This window comes from Mobula hypostoma, chromosome 13, assembly GCF_963921235.1.
Source record: "Mobula hypostoma chromosome 13, sMobHyp1.1, whole genome shotgun sequence".
NCBI classification, from domain to species: Eukaryota; Metazoa; Chordata; class Chondrichthyes; order Myliobatiformes; family Myliobatidae; genus Mobula; species Mobula hypostoma.
Window position 1 is genome coordinate 5,127,857 of NC_086109.1, and position 24,229 is coordinate 5,152,085.

A 24,229-nucleotide genomic window follows, 5' to 3' on the forward strand; every position below is an offset into this window, starting at 1 on the left:
CGAGAACGTGTACAATGAGCTCAAGGGCAGCTTCTACCCCGCTGTTCTCAGGAAGTTAAACAGAACTCTTCCACGGTGAAGATAAAGTCTACGTTGGCTCGGTCCTTACACCTTGTTGTCTACCTGCACTAGCCCTCTTCACATTACCCCCATCAGGGCCGAAGTAGAGCGCCATCAGCTTCTTCCTCTCCGCCATGAGATTTCTGACTGTCCCATGAACAATACTATATAATATAAGACTGTGTTCTGTGTGTGTGTGTGTGTGTGTGTGTGTAATATATTGATCAATCGATCGAAATACAGCATGGAATAGGCACTTCCGGCCCTTCGAGCTGCGTCACCCAACAACCCCCCAATTTAACCCTGGCCTAATCACTGGACACGTGGGCATGTGGCCAAGTGGTTAAGGCATTGGACTGACAACCTGAGGGTCGTGAGTTCGAGCCCCAGCCGAGGCAGCGTGTTGTGTCCTTGAGCAAGGCACTTAACCACACATTGCTCTGCGACGACACTGGTGCCAAGCTGTATGGGTCCTAATGCCCTTCCCTTGGACAACATTGGTGTCATGGAGAGGGGAGACTTGCAGCATGGACAACTGCTGGACTTCCATACAACCTTGCCCAGGCCTGCGCCCTCGAGAGTGAAGACTTTCCAGGCGCAGATCCATGGTCTCGCAAGACTAACGGATGTCTTTAAATCACCAGACAATTTACAATGGCCAATTAACCTATCAACCAGTACGTCTTTGGACTGTGGGAGGAAACCAGGGCACCTGGAAGAAACCCACGCGGTCACGCAGAGAGCATTCAAACTCCTTACGGACGGTGGCGGGAATTGAACCTGGGTTGCTTGTGTTGTAATAGTGTTACACCAAAAGGAAGGAGTTTTAGAGGGGATTTGAGGGAGAAGTTTTGTTCTCCATATAAAAAATGTGATTGAAGTAGGAATAGGCCCTTCGGCCCACAAAGGGGCTGTTTTCTCTGGAGCAGCAGAGATCTGATACAGGCTGGTAAGGATATGAGAGGCATAGATAGAGCAGACAGGGAGTATCTTTTTCCCAGCGTAGAAATGTCTAATACCAAACGGCATGCATTGAAGGTGAGGGGGGTAGGTTCAAAGAGGATGTGAGGGGAAAGTTTTTTTACTCAGAGAGTGGTGGATTCCTGCTATGGTGGTAGAGGCAAATATCATGGAGGCTTTTAAGAGATGTTTGGATGGGCACACGAATGTGAGGAAGATGGAGGGATGTGGACATGGTGTAGGCAGGAGGGATTCGTTTTTGGTGGGTTTTGATTTACTTTTTAGCCGGTTTGGCACAACATTGTGGGCTGAATGGCCTCTCCCTGTGCTGTACTGCTCTATGTTTAATATCCCTGCTAAACATGGTACCAATAAGTTAACCGACTGCTGTAGACTACCAGGAGTGCAGCTTAACGGGAAAAAAACTCCAAAGGGAGCTGATAGACGAGTGTTGGATAGAACACATTGCAGAGATATTGGGAAATCGGGGGAAGGGGACTGATGGGATAGCTCCCTTGGAAGCTGGCAGGGACCAGATGGATCGAATGGCCTCCTCTCATGCTGTTGCAAGTTAAGCAGTCGGTGCACTTGCATGCCCTCAGCCAAGAAACTGATACAAAACGTAGGTCGGAAAACCCAGCCATTTACAGCGGTGGTGAGACATTTAGCAATAAAATGTGACTAATGAACACCAGGTTCCTTCTAAGCATTCATTTTAGTCTCTTATAACTAGACCCTAACTGCAAGCCTAGGCCCATGGAGAGGGACAGAATGCAATGTTACTCACTCTTGCACACGTTGGGACTGTATTCGTCTGCTGGCTTCCATGGCTGGTCATTGTAGAGGCTTGCACACGTCTCGCAGTTCTTGCCTACGGTATTGTGCTCACAGGCACACTGTCCGTAAGCCTGAAGGAAACAACCAAGAAAAGCTAAAGTTACACGTAGAAAATTATAAATGACCTGGATGAAAGTGTGGGTGGGTGGGTTAACAAGTCTGCAAATGCTACAAAGATTGGTGGCATTGTGGATAGTGTAGAAGATTGCCAAAGGATTGATTGGGATATAGATCAGCTGCATACATGGGCAGAGAAATGGCAGATGAAGGTTAGCCCAGATAAATGTGAAGTGTTGCACTCAGAGTTGGTAGGTCAAATGTAAAAACACCGTGCACCGTCAATGGCAAGACGCTTAAAGGTGTTGCTATGCAGAGGGATCTGCAGATCCAAGTCCATAGTTCTCTGAAAGTGACTGCACTGGGAGAGGATTCAGAGGAGGTTTATGGAAATGATCCCAGGAATGAAAGGGTTAACATACATTTGATGGCTCTGGGTCTGTACTTGATGGAGTTTAGAAGAATGAGGGTGGGGGGGGGATCTCATTGAAACCTATTTATTTTAAGGCCTGGATAGCTGGACATGGAGAGAATGTTTTCCAGGTAGAGTTTGCTTTATTGGGGGAGTATAGGTTAGGAAGGCACAGCCACAGAATAGAAAGATATCCTTTTAGAAAGAGATAAGAAGGAATTTTGTCAGCAGGAGGGTGGTGAATCTGTGGAATTCATTGCCTTAGTCATTGGTGTATTTAAAGTGGAGGTTGATAGGTTCTTGGTTAGTGGATTGAGAAAGAAAATAATAAAAAAAATCAGCCATGGAACAGACTTGATGGGCCAAATGGCCTAATTCTGCTCCTATGTCTTATGGGATGCGGAGCTAGAACAGAGAAGATGGATCTCATGGCAGAGACTGGGGTTGAAAATGTGAGACATTACGGTTCAGGGCAAGCGCTGGGGGTAACGTGATTTACACCAGTACTGACAGTGCGGCTGTAACAAGGCAGGATGTGACACAGATAAATGGCTTTTAGAATGACTGCCACTGTGAAGGACAAAGTTGAAAGGCAACACACAAAGCAACTGGAGGAACTGAGCGGGTCAGGCAGCATCTGCGGAGGGAAATGGACAGTCGATGTTTCAGGCTGAGACCCTTCATCAGGACTGGAAAGAAAGAGGGGAGACAGCCAGTAAAAGTAAGTGGGAGGAGGGTTGGAACAAGAGTTGGAGGATGATAGGCGAGGCAGGAATGGTGTGGGGGACTGGGGGTGATGGAATCTGAGAGGAGAGGATGGTGGAGCAGGTAATTAAAGAGCGGGAGGCAAGGAGTGGAAGCAGTGAGTAGGGTGTGGAGAATGGGAGAGAACGAAGAGAAGGGGTGACAGGACCAGGTGGATTTGGAGGCGAGAGGAGGGAGGAAAGGGTCAGAAGAGGGAAATGAGGGAAATTGATGCTCATGCTGTCAAGTTAGAGAGGAGGTTCTGTTCCTCTAATTTACGCTGAGCCTCAACTCGCCCGTGGAGGAGGCCGTGGACAGAGATGTCAATACAGCAATGGGAAGTAGTAGATTTGACTGGCACTGTGAATGGAGCAAGCAGTTCCCCCAATTGGTGTTGGGGCTCAGTGATGTAGAGGAGGCTGCATCAGGTCCACCGGATGCAATAACTGACCTCGACGGCTGAGGTTGGCTTTTGCAGACTGTAATAATCAGCCCCCGTTTCAGTCGGACCTGTCCTGTGCATATTGCCGCGAAATGTGAATTCCTACCGTCCGGAACTACACCAGGGTTGTGGGATAACGTTGCATTTCATCACGGAGTCAGGGCTCCGGTCCACACGCTGCCAATGCAAGCAGCCAGCACGCGGCACAATCGGGACACGGAACGGCAGAGCGACGCTTACCCTTGGCCTGGGGCCCCGCGGGGTGAGCAAGGATTTGCTTCCTGACGCACATCTGGAGGCGTGGCCGTGACAGAAACAGCTGCCCTGCACCTTGAGCTCGTACACGGCGTAGAAGGTGTTGACGTTGCTGAGCTGCTGAGATGAGGGCGACTTGTAGGGTTTGATAAAATTAATCCTTAGGTTTGTAAATGGTGTTAAATCTAAAAAAAACAAAAGAATGTTCATTGAGTGACAATTACAGTGAAACTCTCTCATTCTTCTCAAGGTGATTATTTATCAGAACCTTTTGTTGAATGTGTTGGGCACATGGCCAAGTGGTTAAGGCGTTCGTCTAGTGATCTGAAGGTCGCTAGTTTGACCAGTCCCCTATCCCACCAGTCCCCTTCGACCTTTGTACAGTCTGCAAAACTCAGCTGTGGCAGCGTGTTTATGTCCTTGAGCAAGGCAGTTAACCACACATTGCTCTAGTGTCTGTGCGAGGAGTGGCCCCCCCTCACAGTCTTCCAATCTGCGCCTTGTAAGACATGAAAAAGCCCGACGCAGGCCTCTCATGGTCTGAGTCGACGTTCCCCCCTTTGCTAAATGTGATTTGTATAATCACAACAGTGATAGCATATTAGTCTTCATTATCTCTTACTTAGAGTAACAGTTCAGAACAGGCCCTCCTGGCTCTCTCCCCAGAGTGACGGACTGTGGGAGGAAACTGGAGCACCTGGAGGAAACCCAGATGCTCACTGGGGGGAGACGTACAAACTCCTTACAGACAGTGTCGGAATTGAACTCTGAACTCCAGAATGCCCCCAGCTGTAATAGCGCCGGCCCAGCTTTCAAGTGACCATGGCGTCCCTTGAATGAGGCCTGGAGGCTAAAGCGAGTGGAACCATTTGAAAAGAATTCCCAGGCCCTACCCACTGGGTACAAACCCGGAGGCAACCCGTCCATCATTTTGTGCTTTCACTCTTTTTTACAGAGTTGCGTTTGGTATCACCTCCCTCCGGTCGGCCCGAAACCTATTAGTCTCCCAGCACAGCAATGTGTCCATCAGGGAACGCTGCCGAGTGGCAGCATTCGGGCTGCAGGAGGACGTGTCGAATCTCAGCGTAAAGGCTCTGTGGAGAAAGGCTCCTTCCACTAAAACACATGGTGGGAGAGGGGCTCAGCTGGGTGGGGAAGCCCCTCAAACTATGTAATATTTAAGTAATATCTATGTAACTCTTATTATTCCGGGGCCAGATGAGTGGCAATGGGGCTATGGTTTCTTTCTTCTAAGAATTTCACTCAATGCAAGGACCATGAAGGCAAAAGTTTTGCACCGTTTCTTCTACTGTATACTTCTTTTTAAAAAAATTCTTAATAATGTCCATTTCTGAAAAAGAACTCTGTCTTTGTACTTTCATTATTGAGTTGACAGCCAGAGACCTTTCCCCAGGGTGTCAATGGCTAACATGAGGGGGCATAGTTTTAAAGTGACTGAAGGAAAGTATGGGTTTGGGGGAAATATCACAGGTAGGTTTTTTTTTTAAAAACACGCAGCGGTGAGTGTGTGGAATGCATTTCCAGGGGTACTGGTACAGCAGGTACATTAGGGGCATTTAAGAGACTCGTAGATAGGCACATGGATGATAGAAAAGTGGAGCGCTAAGTGGGAAGGAAGGGTTATATTGATCTTAAAGCAAGTTAAAAGGTTTGCACAACATTATGGGCCGAAGGACTTGTTCCACGTTGAACTGTTTTATAATCTATTGTGGCTCTCTGTACTCAGGGATTAATAGTTACTCCTGTCTGCTCTTACTGGAAAATCTATAATTCTATACAACAAACAACCAGAAGGAGGAACACAATTTGAGTCAAGCGAGTTAGGAGAAAGGAACTATCAATGTTTTGGGCTCGGACCCCGTATGTGGTTTATACCCTGTTCTGTCTCCTCACTGAAATCTGAGCAGGGAAAAATATTACTCTAAAGACTCTGAGAGAGTCATGAAGCCATGAGGAAATGACAGTCCCTGAGCTGCCCACATTAGCTGTTACCAGAGCACCATGAACGCCGACTCCTACACAGCTACACAGTCCTGGGGAGAGCGTACAAACTCTGTACGGACAGCAGCAGAACTGAACCCAGGTCGCTAGCACTGTAATAGAGTTTCACTCACTGCGACATTACCGAGCTCTGGGATTCCCCTGCTTTCTCTTTGCCTTTAAGACCGTGTCCCGACGAAGGGTCTTGGCCAAGAATGACAACTGTACACTCCCCTCCATAGATGCTGCCTGACCTGCCGAGCTCGGCAGCATTTTGGTGCGTTACCTTGTCCTTAAGACTTTGACGCAAAGCTTCACCCTTCATTGATGTTTTGATCTCTTGCGTGAGACCCTCCTGCCTCGCTGCCAGATCCAGATCATGACCCTGAGGGATGGGCCTGGCACATGTTTACCAGGCCCACATTTGCCTGGCACATTGTGGGCCAAAGGGTCCTGTGCTGTAATGGTCTGCATTACCCATCAAAGTGCATTTATTATAAAGTATGTATACTTTATACAACCTCGAGAGTCATCTCCTTATGGGCAGCCACAACACAAAGAGACCCAATAGAACCCATTTTAAAACACCCAATGTGCAGAGAGACAAAAAACAAATCATACAAACATAAAACAGTACAGCACAGTACAGGCCCTTTGGCCCACAATGTTGTGCCGACCTTTAAACCCTGCCTCCCATATAAGCCCCCACCTTAAATTCCTCCATTTACCTGTCTAGTAGTCTCTTAAATTTCACTAGTGTATCTGCTTCCACCACTGACTCAGGCAGTGCATTCCACGCACCAACCACTCTCTGAGTAAAAAACCTTCCTCTAATATCCCCCTTGAACTTCCCACCCCTTACAATAAAAGTTTTCAGTGCTCAGAACTGAAGCTCACAAAAGTGAGTCCACAAGCACGAAGCCAGTCACCACTGGAACCACAGCCTCAGTTCAGCACAGAGACCAGCAGACCTCGCAAATAAACCTCCACAGGGCCTCTGGGAAGGTTTAACCATTTCAAAAGCTCCGAGTTTGTTCACAAGATCATTAAGGCAAGGTATAATTTATTAGACTGAAGAAAACCTTACTGTTAATCTTGTCGCCCTTTGTGGCGCTGATGTAGTCAGCCAGGCTGAGGGGGTTAAATACAACCTGGAAGGCAATAGAGAGAGAGAGGAGGATCAGTGGGGAAGACTTCTTTCACTGGAGTAATTGAGCTTATCTGGACGGTACGGTAGCCCAGTGGTTAGCGCGGAGTGTCGGAGCTCAATTCTGATGCCCTCTGTAAGGAGCTTGTATCTCCTCCCCCTGAACGTGTAGGTGTCCTCCCACAGTCTAAAGACGCACCAGTTAGTGTGTTAATTGGTCATTGTAAACTGCCCTGTGATTAGGCTAGGGTTAAATAGGCAGCGCGGTGAGACTCATTGGGCTGGAAGAGCTCTTTCTACACCATCTCTCTAAATAAATAAATAAATCTGGGTGTTGCTCTGTTGCCTGTTCTACAGATTGAACTACGGACTGTCTTTCTGACGTTAACGCTCCCCTCTGAACGCGTTGTGGTTAGTACAACAGCAGCCAGTTTCCTGGCCCCTTATCAGGTCACCGAGGAGTGGACAGCTTCGACCAGTACCTCCTGATCTGACGGACCGTGTGTCCGAGGTTGCTCCTGGCAACGGACGTCATCAAAGCTTTGCGGCCGGCCAGCTGTGATGTGAGGGAAGGTGGCGGCACAGTCGTCGGCGAAATACTGGTAGGGTTTCCAGGTCTGGCCATTGTCCTCTGAGCGCTCGATCATCATAGCAGCAGGGCGAGGAGACTGCAGGGAGCAGGAAGGAGGAGGCTTCAGATCCAAGATCACCAGAACGTGCTCACTCAGAGCTGAGGTAGTGAACCCAGAGAAACCAAGGCAGCCATTACCCCCATCCCCTCCAACCCCAACACTGATCATTCCCACTAAACATCCCTGACCCTAAGCAAAGCACCACCCCCACCCCACATACACGATTCTAAACAATCTCTCTACCCCCAGCCCTTTTACCCCCCCCCCACCTTGCACACACAAACATGTGACAATACCTGGCACCTCTTCACACTCTTCATATAGAGGATAAATACGCACTGATCCCAAGAAAGGCAATGGAATTGGACCAGGTTAATGAAGGTGTGGGCCAGATCAAAGTGACAGTGTCCAGTGATACTGAATCTCCAGTAAAAAAGATCAAACACAAGAGTTCATTTTCCCACTACCTGTACACCAACACCTCAACTAATACTGTTGTTTAGTGTTGCTAACTGCAAGTGCTCTAGTCAGCTACAGATGGTCTACAAGAGATCCACTTAACTGCAAATACTTGAGCTAATTTTAAATCATCTGGCTAATTACAAATAACTTAGCTGAGCACCGGTGATCTGGTTAACTATAAAGGTCGAGTGGGATCCTAGCATCCAAAGTCAGGTCCGGAGGACTGGGCAGATGAGATCAACAGTAAGATCGAATGGGCAGGAAGGCGTTATTGTAATGTTCTGTGGACAGCGAAGGGCGTGATAAGGCACAGAAGATGTTCTGGACATTCACTGCAAACTAGGGAGGCCGCAGTTTGTGACACTTGTTCATACCACTGGACCTTCTCCCACAAAAGGTCTCCTGTCATTCAGGCTTGGAGATGCCAGAAATGGCAGGGAGTGAAAATGAAATGATTTTACTACTTCAGCAAGTTAGAAACTACAAAGAATTTGAAAGTATCAACCATCATCTTGAATGTTGCAATGAAAATGAAGGTTTAGAGGACATAATTGTCGATAGCATTGTATGAAGGCAGTCCATGATCTACACTAGGTGTCTGCGCTGATTTTGTTCATTTACAGCAAATCAAAAGAACACTGCAGCATACACTGGATAAGTTCCTCGTTGATAACTATTAGGAACTATTCCAGTTTTATAGTGTTGGTAGTGTTCTAGTTTGTTACGTTATTTCATTTAAGTACAAAATTTACCACTCAGTTAAACGATAGCTTGCCTTTTTAAAAAAAATACCTTTTTAACTATTTCATGAACCTTTGACTAATTGGGGATAGCTGTTTAATTGTGTCAAAGTGTACTGGTTGCGATGTGTCGCAATTAACTGGAATCCACTGTATTAATAATAATAATATTTCTTTCCAACGAAATCAGAAAGTTCAAAATCTTTACATGTCACTCTCTGACTAAGTAATTAATCCAAATAGTAGAAGTTAGTCTTTTTGTGTTTAGCCATTTTCATGAAAATAATATCCTACTGGATTTCTGGGAGAAATATCCTTTGAGGCCAAGTCAACACATACAAAGTGCTGGAGGAACTCAGCAAGTCAGGTAGCATCTACGGAAAAGAGTAAATAGTTGACATTTCAGGCTGAAACCTTTCATCAGGACGCAAAATGAAGCATTGGCTGTTTACTCTTTTCCATAGATGCTGCCTGACCTGCTGAGTTCTTCCAGCATTTTGTGCGTGTTGCTTGGATCTCTGGCATCTTCAGATTTTCTTGTGTTTGAAGACAGGGTAGTGGTGACTTAGGTCTTGGGATTTGGGATTCTTGACTATCTGAGACTGGAATTGGAATATTATTGTCACATGTACCGAGATACAGTGAAAAACCTGTCTTGCACAATGCCCACACAGGTCAATTCACTACACGGTGCATTGTGGTAGTACAAGATAAACAAGTAGCAATGTAGAATGAAGTGTAACAACTAGAGAGAAAGTGCAGTACAGGTAAACAATAAGGTGAATCCCAATTTCAAAGCTTCCCCGCCCCCCCCCCCACATTCCTTGGTCCAGGTTGGCAGTGGGATGGAAGGTGAGCAAGGACCCTTCTACATCTGCTGGATCTATGGCGACTCGTGTGTATTTGCCTTGATCTGGCTTGCACTCCCATTGAGGACAGGAAGGAGGTAGATGGTGCAGACAGTCTGGAAAACATCCTCTAAATTACCTGCTTTTCAAAAAAAAATCTCTCACCTTAAATTTGAGCATGACTTCATTCAGTTGGAACTTCTCAGCCATGTCTAACTGTATGAAGACTTGATCCTGATCTGCAAACACAAAGACAGAGCAGAATAAAAGATCAAAAACATTTGTTAGGATTATGTCAATTTTCAAGCTATGAAACTAGGGTAGATAAAGGGAAGTTATTTCCTTTGTCCAGTGCCCAGATATTAGGACTAGCCTTTTTGTGAGTGTTATAAAGCACCGAAACTGGCCCCTCGGCCCAACTAGCCTATGCTGAGCAGGATGCCTCATCCAAGCTAATCTCATTTGCCAGTGTTTGGCCAATATCCCTCTAAACTGGGGGGTTCCCAACCTTTTTTAACGCCATGGACCCCGACCATTAACTGAGGAGTCTGGTTGGGATCCCCTGCTCTGGAACCCCTACTCTAAACCTTTCCAATACACGAGTCTTTTAAGTTCTTATTGTTCCTGCCTCAACCACTTCCTCTGGCAGCTCATTCCTTAGAAATATCACCCAACAAGAAGTTGTCTCTTATCTTGTACACCTCTATCATGTCTCCTCTCATCCTCTTTCTCTCCAAAGAGTAAAGCCCTAGCTCCCTAAATCTCTGATCATAATCCATACTCTCTAAACCAGGCAGCACCCTGGTAAATCTCCTCTGTACCCTTTCCAATGCTTCCACATCCTTCCTATAGTGAGGCGACCAGAACTGGACACAGTACTCCAAGTGTGGCCTAACCAGAGAATAATGGGACAACACTTCTATACATCATCTCTCATTCTTCTTTGCTCTGAGGAATAAAACCCTAGTCGGCCAACCTCTTCCTGTAACTCAATATCTCAAATCTGCACAGCATCCTTGTAAGTCTTAAATCTATATCCTTTAGTGTCAGATTCCTCCACCCTAGAGAAAACACAGACCCAGTGTTGGAAAGTGAGGAGCTCTTTACTCTGTTACATTGACATTGAAATATAATGACAAGGGATGTGGGTAGGATGTTCTTTATAAGTTGTTACTATACTCTTCTCCATGTAGATGCAACCCTTGTGTAAAAATGTTGGCCCTCTTCCTATTAAATCTCTCCATTCCCATGTTAAACCTATGCCCTCTAGATGTTGATTCCACAAGCTTGGATGCATTCACCCTGTCTATGTCTCTCAAGATTTGATACAGTCTGCTATGTGCCAGTGAAAACCATCCTCACCTGTCTAACCCCTCTCTATAACTCAGTTCCTCAAGTCATGGTAGCATCCTCGTAGATTTTCTCTGCAACCCTTGCAGTTTAATGACACCCTCGCTAGAGCAGGGGTTCCCAACCTGGGGTCCACAGATAACTTGGTTAATGGTCTGTGGCTTTAAAAAAAAGGTTGGGAACCCCTGTGCTAGAGGAAGGGTGACCAAAACTGAACACGAGTTGTGCGAAGACCTCACACAACTGAGTGAAGTCTAGTAAAACAGAAGTTCTTTAGGTGGCTCAATTCTAAGGTAATGGATACCCATCTTACTGTGGAATTTTCAAGAAGAGGAATTCTGATAGAGTCAGATTTCCACAGCAGAGAAATGGGCCCTCTGGCCTGTTCAGTCTATGCCGAACTGTTACTCTGCCTGATTCCATTGACCTGTACCTCTCCATACCACTCCCACCTGTGTACCTATCCAAACTTCTCTTAAATGTTGTAATCAAACCCATATTCATCACTTCTGCTGGCAACTCATTTCATTCTCTCTCACCACCCTCTGTGAGGAGAAATGCCCTCTCATGTTCTGCTTAAATATATCACCTTTCACCCTTAACTGCTAGCTCTAGTCTCACCCAACTGCAGTGGGAAAAGCCTGCTTGCATTTACTCTATTTGTACCCCTCATAATGTTGAATGCCTCCATCAGATCTCCCCCCATTCGCCTACAGCCCTGGATCGTACCATTTTCTGATTGCCACCAGCTTCTCAGGGAGTCTGAGGGAATGACATTGCTGATACGGTGGCTGTTGGTGAAGTACACGGGATTGTAGTCATTCCTGGAGTCACAGATGCAGCACTGCAGTAATTCCTGTGGGAAAATCCATGGGCACAGATCACTCACCATGCACACAAAGCAACTGCTCCCTCCCCCAATGTCTTTATTCAACCCCATTATTCAGTTCTCTGGCTTACAGCTGTACATAACCACAATTACTTTCATAGAACAGTACAATACAGAACCTTTGAATCAGCTCCTTTGATCAATCTAACCCTTCCCTCCCACATAACCCTCCATTCTTCTATCATCCATGTGCCTATCGAAGAGTCTCTTCAATGTCCCTGCTGTATCTGTCTACAACAGCACCGTAGGCAATGTGTTTGATGCACCTACCACGTACTAAAAAATTCTACCCAAGACACCCCCCTATATTATCCTACAATCTCTATTGAATTATATTGTATTAACCATTTCTTCCCTGGCAAAAATTCTCTGGCTGTCCACTCAATCTATGCTTCTTATCATCTTAACCACCTCTGTCAAGTCACCCCTCATCCTCCTTCGCTCCAAAGAGAAAAGCCCTCGCTCACTCAACCTTTCCTCACAAGATACGCTCTCTAATCCAGGCAGCGTCCTGGTAAATCTCCTCTGCACCCTCTCTGAAGCTTCCACATCCTTCCTACAAGGGGGTGGACAGTTTCAGTTCAGGATCTGAAGAGAACATTCAAAACCAACCCATCCTCATCCAACCCATTGAGAATTCCCCCAATCCCTTTGGCTTCCACTCCCATCCATAGGAGATTGTTTCAAATGTATTCGTTCACAGAAAGGGGATGTCACTGGCAAGACTGGTACTTTAGATGTGGTGTCAATATAAGATGGAACGCTTCCTTGTCAGTCATTAGTCAGTGAGATCAGCATCTCAGCCAAATGTCTTGCAGGCTGTCAAAGAGGTGAAATACCTTCTGCTGGTGCCTGCTACCCAGCCAGTCTGGGTTTAACTGAAATGAGTGATCTGGGCTTTTTTGTTTTAAAACAAATATCACTTGTTTTCCACTCAACTTGCTGTTCGACAAGAAAAGGGAAGTATGCAAGATGCCTTCTTAGCGTAGCGGTTAGGGCGACGTTATTACAGCTCAGAGTTCGGAGTTCAATTGTGGCACCGTCCCGTAAGGAGTCTCTGACCTCCCCATGGAATGCATGGAGTTTCCCCCCAGGTCCCTGGTTTCCTCCCACAGTCCAAAGACATATCAGATACATTAACTGGTCATTGTAAGTCGCCCCGTGATCAGGTTAGGGTTAATCGGATTTGGCAGGCGTTTCTGGGGCGGTGAGGCTCAAAGGGTCTGTTCTGTGCTGGATCGCTAAATAAATAAATTTACCACCTTATCAAACCGCATAACCACTTTCAGGGAGCTGTGGACTTAGACCCCAAATTCCCTCTGTACAGCAACACTGTCATTAACAGTGTAAAAGCCCCTTACATTTGGCCTGCCCAAGTGTAACACTTCACTTTTGGCAAGAGGCATGTCACATTTTCATTCTGCTTTCTCTGAAACGGCCAATCAAGGCTTTGAGTTTTAAAGCAAGTGCAGGCTCAAGTTACAACACTAAAATGGGCACAAAGCAGCATCACCTTCTCCAAACTTGCCCTACTTCTCTGCCATAATCTGACAGCCGAGTTACTGAGATCCCAATGCCGACTGTTGTGTAACATTATGCTCTGATGAAACTGTGACTGATTTATCCTAAGTACACATCATTGGGAAGCAACGTCCTCAATACTCCTCATGTAGTCATGGCCATAAAAATCATTACTTTCTGCTGCTCTAAGCTAATTTTGCAAATGTTTGGCAGACCTTCTGGGTGAATCCAGTGCCAACAATTTAGCAACTGTGTCAACTTCTCCTCCCATGAACCAGCTGTCAGAATTTTCTGTCTCTGCATGAACGCAGCTGATCTGACTACAAGCTGCTAACTCAAACCACAACCTTTAAATGTCTAATTCTGAGACTTATCCCCGATCACCCTGATACCCTACATTCTCTTGTTGGTAATGACAGGATTCACAGCTCATGTTAGAAGATGCAGGCTTAGGGAAGCCATGGGCCAAAAAATATTCAGCCAAAAAAAAAAACCAGGGGCTTTGGAGTGTGACAATGTGTTTCATAATCAGATTTAATATCACTGGCATGTGTCTGGAAATGTGTTGTTTTGCAGCAGCACATTGCAAAACATGGGTTCATTGTCCATTCAGAAATTGTCCTTTTCGAGATACAGCACCATAACAGGCTCACCTCACCAAACGAGCCAGCGCCACTTAATTACAACCATGATCAATTAACCGGGTGGCGAGGTGGAGATACGTTTCTACTAAAAGAAGTGTGAAGTGCTCTTTCCCTCCACTAGCCTGCAGGTCACCCTTGGGCAAGGTGTAGCACCTGCTTAGCCCCTGATCAGGGTCACGTGAAGCCATGGGATCAGCCATGGATGGTCGTATGAGCAGCTGGTGCACATCACAATTCCTGGTTATGCCACCACTGACGCCAGGCAGACAATCTCTGAAGAGTATTGATAATGGCCGGGCTCACCCATCTTGTAAAGACACTGCCCAGAAGGCAGCAATGGCAAACCACTTCTGTAGAGAGATTTGCCAAGAACAATCGTGGTCATGGAAAGACCATGACCGCCCACGTGATATGACACGGCACACAATGATGATGTCATACAACATAGAGTGCAATGTGCTGTTACGTCAATGACCAACAAACACAGCCTGAGACTGCGCTGGGGGCAGCCCACAAGTGTTGCTACACTTCTGGCTCTACAACACAGGCTGACTACAATTTACTAATCCTAATACGCTCGTCCTTGGATTGTGGGAGGAAACCAGAGCACCCTGAGGAAATCTACACGGCCACAGGGACAACACAGAAACTCCTTACAGGGAGTTACGGGAAATGAATTCCAATCACTTGTGCCGTGAAGCCTTGTGCTAACCGTTATGCTGCTGTGCGGCCCAACTAAATTATTGAAATTAGATCTTGTTGTAGAATTAGGCTATTCGGCCCATTGGCCCTGCTCCACCATTCCATCATGGCTGATTTATTATCCCTCTCAACCCCATTTTCCTGCCTTCTCCCCGTAACCTTTGAAATCTTTACTAATCAAGAATCTATCGCCATCCATTTTAAATATACCCAAAGACCTGGCCTCCACAGCCATCTGTGGCAATGAATTCCACAGATTCACCATTCTCTGGCTAAAGAAATTCCTCCTCATCTCTGTTCTAATTGGATGCCTTCCATTCTGAGGCAGTGCCCTCTGATTCAATTATAGGAAACATCCTCTCTACTTTCACTGTATTTAGACCTTTCAATATGATTCCAGAATTGAACGGTTTGCCAAGTAAAGAATGTTTGACGGCTCTGGGGCCTGTATTCACGAGAATTTAGAAGAAGGAGGGGTGAAACCTAATTGATACCTATTAAATGGTGAAAGGCCTTGATAGAGTGGATGTAGAGAGGACATTTCCTATGGTGGGAGAGTCTAAGACCAGACACAGCCTCAGAATAGAGGGGCATCCTTTCAGAATGGAGATTAGGAGGAATTTCTTTATTCAGAGAGTGGTGAACTTGTGGAATTCTTTGCTACAGGTAGCTGTGGAGGCCAAATCTTTATGTATATTTAAGGCAGAGGTTGACAGATTCTTGGTTGGTCAGAGCATGAAGGGATGTTGTGGTGGGAGAAGGCAGGAGATTGGGGCTGAGAGGAAAGTTGGATCAGCCATGTTGAAATGGTGGAGCAGACTTGATGGGCCAAGTGGCCTAATCTTATGGCCTTATGTTTTGAATATAATTAATAATATAGAAATATATTATAGATCAGGGGTTCCTAGCCTTTTTTTTTAATGCCATGGAGCCTTACCATCAACCGAGAAGTCTGCGGACCCAGGTTGGGAATATTTTTAAATTACCTGAAAACTTATTCATTTATTAATAGTTCCAAAAATGTCAGGATTAAGTCCTTCTTTGTTGCATTACAATACTTTTTTGTATCATTAGTTAAGTCTATAGTGCAAAATAAATAGAGCTGTTGCCATTATACTCCCCACAGCCAACGTTTATTTCTCAGCTAACATCACTGGTGCAGGGTATTGGATCATGGGACAATCCCTAGTTGACACGTTTTTTTGTATCAGTATCTTAGAGAGCTCCCAACAGAGTCAGACCCTGTTTGGTTCACTGTCCACCATACTCATCACTGCAGTGCAAAATTTGCCATGTTCCTTGTCAATGCTTCAGAATGGTTGCATTTCTACATTATCTCATAAATATCTCAATTCTCAAAAATGACCTTGTAGAGTGTGCCTTTTCTCACCTACCTATCACCTCCCCCGGTACCCCTCCCCCTTCCCTTCCTCCTGTGGTCCACTCTCCTCTCCAATCAGATTCCTTCCCCTCCAGCCCTTTGCCTTTCCAACCCACCTGGCTTCACCCATCAATTTTTAGCTATTCTTCTTCTCCACCCTGCTCCCCCCCCCCCCCCAGTATCTCTTCATGCTCTGACCGAGCAAGAATCTATCAATCTCTACCTCAAGTATACCTAAAGATTTGGCCTCCACAGCTGCCTGTGGCAAAGAATTCCACGGATTCACCACTCTCTGAACAAAGAAATTCTTCCTCATCTCCATTCTAAATGGATGCCCCTCTACTCTGGCATCTTCCCCCTCATTTTCCTGTCCTGAAGAAGGGTTTCAGCCTGTAACGTTGACTGTGTATTTATTTGTGGGTTAACCTGCCATCATGGATCATTAGGAGAAACTGAACCGGGACCCACCCAGTCTGATTAAACAGGAAAGTCCCAGCAAAGTTTCTGCTGCCAATAAGCAGCTCGACGTTGAGACAGGAGGGAGAGGGTGATTAAAGTGGGCGAGGCAGTGTTCGAGGAGGAAGTGGGTGGTGTTTTTGCAGAGCAGTCGCGCCAGGAGAGGAATCACAACCCAACAGCGAGTGCAGGGTCAGTGGGAACAACACCAACCAGACTCTCCTCACTTCCCGATTCACCACGACACACTGATTACGGAGGATCCCACAGATCTTTTCTGGAGTGAGCTCCTCCCATAAGGGAAGAATATATTAGTTGATACATATACTACTGTACAGACAGTATTACATGGGAAGATTTTGATGTTAATGATGCCGTACTGAAATACTCAGTCTCTGAGAGTGTGAACTGGTCAGTGCGATGACACTGGATTGTGGAAATCCAAGGAACGATCCGATTGCCTTTTGAGGATATTGGATTGAGAGGAACTATTTCACAGGGAGTCTGGCACGTGGGGTGAGAGCAAAGTCTGAACTAGAAAACAATATCATTTATATCTATATTTTAAAAGTCAGTTCGGGGTAGCACGGCAGAGCATAGCGGCCAGTGCAACCAATGCTGTTACACCAGCAGCGACCCGGGCTCAATTTCCACCACTACTGCTGCCTGTATAGAGTTTGTACCTTCTCCCCGTGAGCACGTGGGTTTCCTCCAGGGGCTCTGGTTTCCTCCCACAGTCCAGAGGCACATGGGTTCGTAGGTTGAGTGGCCACGCGGGTGTAATTGGGTGGCGTGGGCTCATTGCACCAGAGGGGCCTGTTACCGCGTTGTGTCTCTAAACAGGTTTAAAATAAGTAATCCATTCTGCAATCTGCTGAGCTCAGACCGATCCCGAGCTCCTCGCCAAACCCACAGGGAAAGGGTTAGGATCAGTGAGTCGTGGGCATGCTACGTGGGTGTCGGAAACATGGCGGAACTTGCGGGCTGCCCCTCTGCCCCTCGCACAGCCCATCTCTGTGTTGGCTGTTCACACAAATGACGCACGTGTGATCAATAAAGTTAATCTAGCCAGCACCGCCCGACAGATACTCGTCCTGTTTTACTTTGATGCTATACAGGCAGACTCAAGATACTGCACAGAGGAATTGGGAATCTGGAGCAGCTCACGATCTGCTGGAGGCACTCGAGTGGTCCAGCAGCATCTGTGGTGGAAAGGGATTTTCAGATCGAAACACTGTTCCTTTGCCCTGCTGCTCGAGTTTCTCCAGTAGACTCTGTCTCTCAAATGTTTGGTTTGTTTATTTATTTATTTACAGCACAGAACAGGCCCTTCTGACCCAACGAACCACACCACACAGCAACCCACCTGTTTAACCCCAGCCTACTCACAGGACAATTTACAAAGACCAATTCACTGACTAACCGGTACGTCTTTTGAAGGTGGAAGGAAACTAGAGCACCCGGAAAAAAGCCCACATGTACAAACTCTGAACTCTGGAACGCCCCAAGCTGTAATAACATCACACTAACCTCCACACTACTGCGATGCCCCAAAGCAACCGCAGCAGGATTTGAACCTGCGACCCTCTGATCTGAAGTCAGATGCCTTATCTACTTGGCCACATGGCCAATAAGAAACTACAATGACTTATTTACTTTATTGAGATATGGAGTAAGCTGCGTTGCCCAGCAATCCCTGATTTAATCCTAGCCTAATCACAGGACAATTCACAGTGACTAATTAACCCACCACAGGTACATCTTTGGACTGTGGGAGGAAACCAGAGCACCCAGAGGAAACCCACACGGTCACAGAGAGAACGTACAAACTCCTTACAGACAGCAGTGAGAATCAGTGGTACTGCAAAGCGTACGAACCACTACACTACCGTGCCACTCCAACTATAAAAAATCTGATACTGATTCTTTGCACTGTTGTTATCTGACCTGCTGAGTGTTTCCAGTATTTGCCATTTTATTGGTGAACTTGGTCAAGTTATCCAGATTTAATGCATTGTGACTTATTAGGCAACACAGGTACCAGGTTGATTAAAGTGTGCGGGTTATTGAGACTGGTTAACATTACTTACCCGCCCATATAATGTCTTTGCACTGCAGTATTTCTCAGATGCCTGGAGCCCGCACGTCGATGAAGCTTGAAGCTTACTTACTGGTCCGGCGGTTAGATCTCTGAGTTGGGGATAGCACGCTTGTCTGGAGCAGTCCCCCTGCGCGGATACACAGCAGGCCAATGCTGACAACACAGAAATAACAAATTTACAACACTCCAGCTGTCTGCACGATCACTGTGAGATCTTGCTGTGTAGGCATTTGCTGACTTGCCATAGTGAGCACACTCAGGGAATTCTCTGTGTCTGTGAAATACTTTGGGAGATCCAGCAAAGTCGCGTTAAAAAACAAAGCAAATCTTCCCTTCTGTAAAATAGTCATTGTGTCAACTTGAAGCAACAACACCCTTGAATAATACCAGATTTAATAAGAACAAGGGGCAACCTCTTTTACACAGATGGTGCCCCATATTTGAAATTAAGTGCCTGAGGAAGTGGTTGGGCCAGGTATAATACTGACTTGCAAAAGACAGTTAGACAGGTACATAGAGTCATAGAACAGTACAACACAGAAACAGGCCCTTCGGCCCACTAGTCCGTGCCAAACCATTTAAGTTGCCTAGTCCCATCGACCTGCCCCATAGCCATAGCCACCCATACCCCTATCATCCAGGAACCGATCCAAACTTTGCTTAAATATTGAAATCGAGCTCGTATGCATCATTTGCACTGGCAGCTTGTTCTACACACTCACCAACCTTGCAGTGAAGAAGCTTCCCCTCATGTTCCCCTTAAACTTTTCACTTTTCACCCTTAACCCATGACCTCTGGTTGTAGTCCCACCCAACCTCAGTGGAAAAAGCCTGCTTTCATTTACCCTATCTATACCATTCATAATTTTGTATATCTCTATCAAATCTCTCCTCAATTTTCTACTTTCCAAGGAATAAAGTCTTAACCTATTCAATCTTCCCTTATAACTCAGGTCATCCAGTCCCAGCAACATCCTTGTAAATTTTCTCTGTAGTCTTTCAATCTTATTTACATTCTTCCTGTAGTTAGGTGACAAAACTGCACACAATACTCCAAAATAGGCCTTAACAATGTCTTGTACATCTTCAGCGTAACATCCCATCTCCTGTACTCAGTACTTTGATTTATGAAGGCCAATGTGCCAAAAGCTTTCTTTACGATCCTATCTACCTGTGTCACCACTTTCAATTAATTATGAATCTGTATTCCCAGATCTCTTTGTTCTACCACACTCCTCAGTGCCCTACCATTCACTGTGTAAGTCCTACCCTGGTTGGTCCTACCAAAGTGCAAAGTGTAAGAAGATTACTGCCCATTGCTGACAGGATGGGTCATTGTTTTGTCACCAGTATCACAGCCACCTGCCCCATCCCTGGCCGGTCCTTTCTACCTTTGCCTTTCTACTGAGTTTCTCCTCGATATGAAACTTCTACTATTCTTGTTCAAATTCAGATTCCTCTTTATGATGGAGAATGCCTGAGATCTCAAACGTCTTCTCACCACTCTTTGCTATATTTGTAGTTTAGGAGGAACATTAGTGGTCAGGTGTGGGACCTAGTGGGAGATTCAGTTGATGGATGTCGGTGATAGTTTCAAAGCACCAGTACTTCAGGTAAGATGCAAGTACGTTCAGAATCAGAATCAGATTCAGGTTTAATATCACTGGCATGTATTGTGAAATTTACTAATTTTGTGGCAGCAGTTCAATGCAATACATGATAAATATAGGAAAAAAACTGAATTTAGTGTAAGTACATATGTGTACATTAAATAGTTAAATTAATAAGCGGTACAAAAACAGGAATAAAAAACGTGGTGAGGTAGTGCTTATGGGTTCAATGTCCATTCAGAAATCAGATGGCAGAGAGGAAGAAATTGTTCCTGAATCGCTGATAGTGTGCCTTCAGGCTCCCGAACCACCTTCCTGATGGTAACAATGAGAACAGGGCATGACCTGGGCGGGGGGGGGGTCTTGAATAATGGACGCCACCTTTCTGAAGCTGGCACCTATAATGGGACTGACTAATTTTACACCTCTCTTCAAACCAACACATTAGTCAAACTCATTCACTCACAAGTTCCTGAGACATCTTCATTTACAAGTTGAAGCATAATAAAGGTTTTCAAGAAATAGAATCACAACAGAACAACATATTTAATAACCGGTCTACTGGATACTCAGCGCTTGAACTTTTAAACTCACCCAGGCTCAGGATCAGCAGCAACATCTCCACACTCAAAGGCAGCTTCTTATTGTTCTTTGACTTCTTCAAAGTATACGCCCTGCAAGAAGAAAAACACAAAACTATCAGTATTTTTAAAGAAACATTCGGACTTTATTCAAACATTTGGAGAACCATCTGCCAATACAGAATTACTTTAAAACTAAAGTCAACTTTTGCAACTGAAATCAAAACACAGTCATGTCAGAACGTATGTTCGTGGTTTCAAGTACCGAGCAATCCCATGCTCTTGAACGTTTCCAGATCATTGTAATTTTTCAATCCAATAAGATAATTCAAGTAAACAGCATTTTGAAATCCATAGATTGGATTTTCCATAATTTATTGGGAAGTGTTTATTCAGAAAAAAAATCTCCCATTAATCCCGAAAGTCTGACTGCTACATTACCGATGGTAAAATCTCCTGTCCCAGTGGTTGCCTGTCTTGTGATGTGATCCCACCTGGCGCAGCCCCGTCTCTGCCTCGACATGTGTGAGCTTCTGTTTTTAACTGACACTCCTGTCTGGGAGTGTCTCAGGTGAGCTGAGTCCGCCGGTGATGAAGGAATGTCTCAGGATTATTCACGCACACGCCCTGTGTTATCCCTGCCCTTGGGTCTAACACTTAAACATTGATCAGATCTCTCCGGTCTTTCCAAAATATTAACTAAATCACGCGTTCCTTTCCTTTTGTAAGAAAGATAATTAAAACGCTCTAGTATGTTTCGTTGCGTTCATTTTTTTAAAAATTAGCACCAATATTTTCAAGAACTTTTTACAGTTTATATTTCAGCATTACTATTTCAGTCTTTTGTACATTGGCTGTCAGGCTATATATAGAGATTTTTCTAACTTCTTTACTTCTCTCGAAATGCCTGCAAGAAAATCCCGCCTGGTACGGGGGTGGGGAGAAACATTGCACAGGATCGAAATAAGGGGCAGAGAGTTGTAAACTCAGTCAGCTCCATCGTGGTATCCAGGACATCTTCAAGGGGCGATGCCTCAGTAAAGGTGGGGACCATCACTCGGGACCCCCACCACCCAGGACATGCCCTCTTCTCAACAGGAAGGAGGTACAGAAGCTCGAAGGCAGGCACTCAGCGATTCAAGAGCAGCTCCTTCCCCTCTGCTATCAGATTTCTGAATGGACATTGAACCCGTGAACACCACCTCTCTACGTTCCTTATTTCTATTTTTGCACTGCTTATTTAGTTTGACTGTTTGATAATTCCCATATTTGCATGCATTGCATTGTACTGCTGCCGCAGCGCTAACAAATTTCACCACATATGTCGGTGATATTAAATCTGATTCTGAAGAAAATGAATTGAAGGTAGCATATTTTTAATTTTTTTTTATTAAGTGCAATCGTGAGCAACAGCCAGATCAGAAATGCTGATCAAGTCAACTAGTTCTCAAAGAGAACTTCTGATAGGCCAATCAAATGGTTCACTGCGGCTCAGCGATAGAACACAAAAAAAAATCATACGTACAATTAAGAAACATTTAAAAAAGTAGAAATGCTGGAGTCATGATGATCATGATGAAGTCTGCTGGAGAGAGACATTTATACACATGCTGTCCTCCATAATTCAAAGAGATTGAAGGGTAAGGTTGCAGGGTGACAAAACATGGCAGGAGCACTTGGAACTAAAAACTAATCCCTACCGGGAGAAAACAGCATCTATTCTTTCCGCACTGTTCTCCAGCAGTTTAAGGACTAGGTCCAGCCATGTATATGGTAACATGTACGTATTTTGATAATAAATTTACTTTGAACTTTGACTCCAAGCAGTGCTCGGGGAACTTTCAAGCAAAGGGCTTTGATCAAATGTTTGTTTTAACACAAGATGGGTGTTTCACGGCCGGGGTGACGAAGAAACGTCTCTGTGAGATGTAGAGTACCCAGCAGAACGCCGAGGATAGGGCAGCCTGCTGAGCGGTGTTGGAGATCAGAATATTCACGTAGGGTTGTGACCGGGGCTGCTGGGGCCGTGTTTAAAGTGGAACACGTTTTGGTGATTGTGTGTTGAGGAATAACAGGGCTCTCTGTTCCGGGAATGGCGGGCCTTTGACAACCGAACCACACGCCTCAGCTCCAAGTACAACAGATGACACACCTCAGGCGGGGCTCCGACCGCTGGTGTAGACGGGAAACTGTTTCGACATTTAACCTGAGCGGTAGGAAAATTCTCGTAGAGAAAGCAGGGACAGAAGCTAGATGGAAGATTCGTATAACATAACCCTTATATTGATATACATACATCAACGTGTGTCTGCAACAGGGACAGAGAGACTGGAAAGAGGAGAGAGACGAGAAGACTGCATTTTCCAACCATCTACCACTCTCTGTAAAAAACCTGTCCCTCACACCTCCTGTGAAATTATGCCCTCTCTCCATGTTTACCCATAATAGTCCCAGCATTAAAATACACACACACTTCAAACTATGGTCTGGTCCTATCTATTACTTTCCTCCTGTCTGTTTTTATTGACCCTGACATCTACCTTTTTTCTCCGTCCCTCCAGCTTTCCAACCTGGTGCTCTGGTCCCCATTCCCCTGCCTAACTAATTTAAACCCTCCCGAGTAGCACCAGTGATCCTCATGTCCGGGATATTGGTTCTCCTCCAGTTTTGGTGCAAGCTGTCCCTCTTGTACAGGCCATCCCTTCCCCAGAAAAGGTTCCAATTATCCAAGAACCTGAAACCATGCCCCCTGCACCAGTTTGTCAGCCACTGGTTTATCAATACTATTATCCTATTCCTGCCCTGACTAGCTCACGGTACTGGGAGTAATCCAGAGATGACTACCTCGGAGGTCCTGCTCTTCAACCTCTTCCCTAACTCCCTAAGGGACCTCTTTCCCCCTTTCTACCTACAGTATGTTATTGGTGCCAACGTGCAACACGGCCTCTGGCTGCTCACCCTCCCTCGTTCTGCAGCTGCTCTGAAACCCCCTTGACCTGGGAGGCAACACACCATCCTGGCATCTCTTCCACCGTCACGGAAAGATGAGAGAAAAACAGAATGGTGGGGGAAAGAGAGAGCGATGAGAAAAACAGAGAACGAGTCTCTTATATATGCCTAATGAAAGGGTGCAGAGGAGATTTACCAGGATGTTGCCTGGATTGGGGAGCATGCCGTGTGAGAATAGGTTGAGTGAACTCGGCCTTTTCTCCTTGGAGTGATGGAGGAAGAGAGGTGACCTGATAGAGGTGTGTAAGATGATGAGAGGCATTGATTGTGTGGATAGCCAGAGGCTTTCTCCCAGGGCTGAGATGGCGTTCATGAGGGGACACAGTTTTAAGGTGTTTGGAAACAGATGCAGAGGGGATGTCGGGGTTAATTTTTTCACACAGAAAGT

At 45.6% G+C, this 24,229-nt stretch overlaps 1 protein-coding gene across 1 annotated transcript in view; it reads right to left on the minus strand.

Moving 5' to 3' along the window:
- Positions 1-21,944, minus strand: part of LOC134355882 (laminin subunit beta-3-like) — a 47,759-nt gene extending 25,815 nt beyond the window's left edge. The window contains exons 1-9 of the mRNA XM_063066408.1: positions 21,274-21,944; positions 20,846-20,925; positions 18,631-18,794; positions 11,677-11,803; positions 9,763-9,836; positions 7,398-7,583; positions 6,856-6,919; positions 3,753-3,952; positions 1,808-1,928 (exon numbers count right to left, since the gene is read on the minus strand). Of these exons, the coding sequence (XP_062922478.1) occupies positions 1,808-1,928; positions 3,753-3,952; positions 6,856-6,919; positions 7,398-7,583; positions 9,763-9,836; positions 11,677-11,803; positions 18,631-18,794; positions 20,846-20,870 (961 nt within the window). The 5' untranslated portion in view covers positions 20,871-20,925; positions 21,274-21,944. The remainder of the gene's footprint in view (positions 1-1,807; positions 1,929-3,752; positions 3,953-6,855; positions 6,920-7,397; positions 7,584-9,762; positions 9,837-11,676; positions 11,804-18,630; positions 18,795-20,845; positions 20,926-21,273) is intronic.
- Between the last annotated feature and the right edge of the window lie 2,285 nt (positions 21,945-24,229).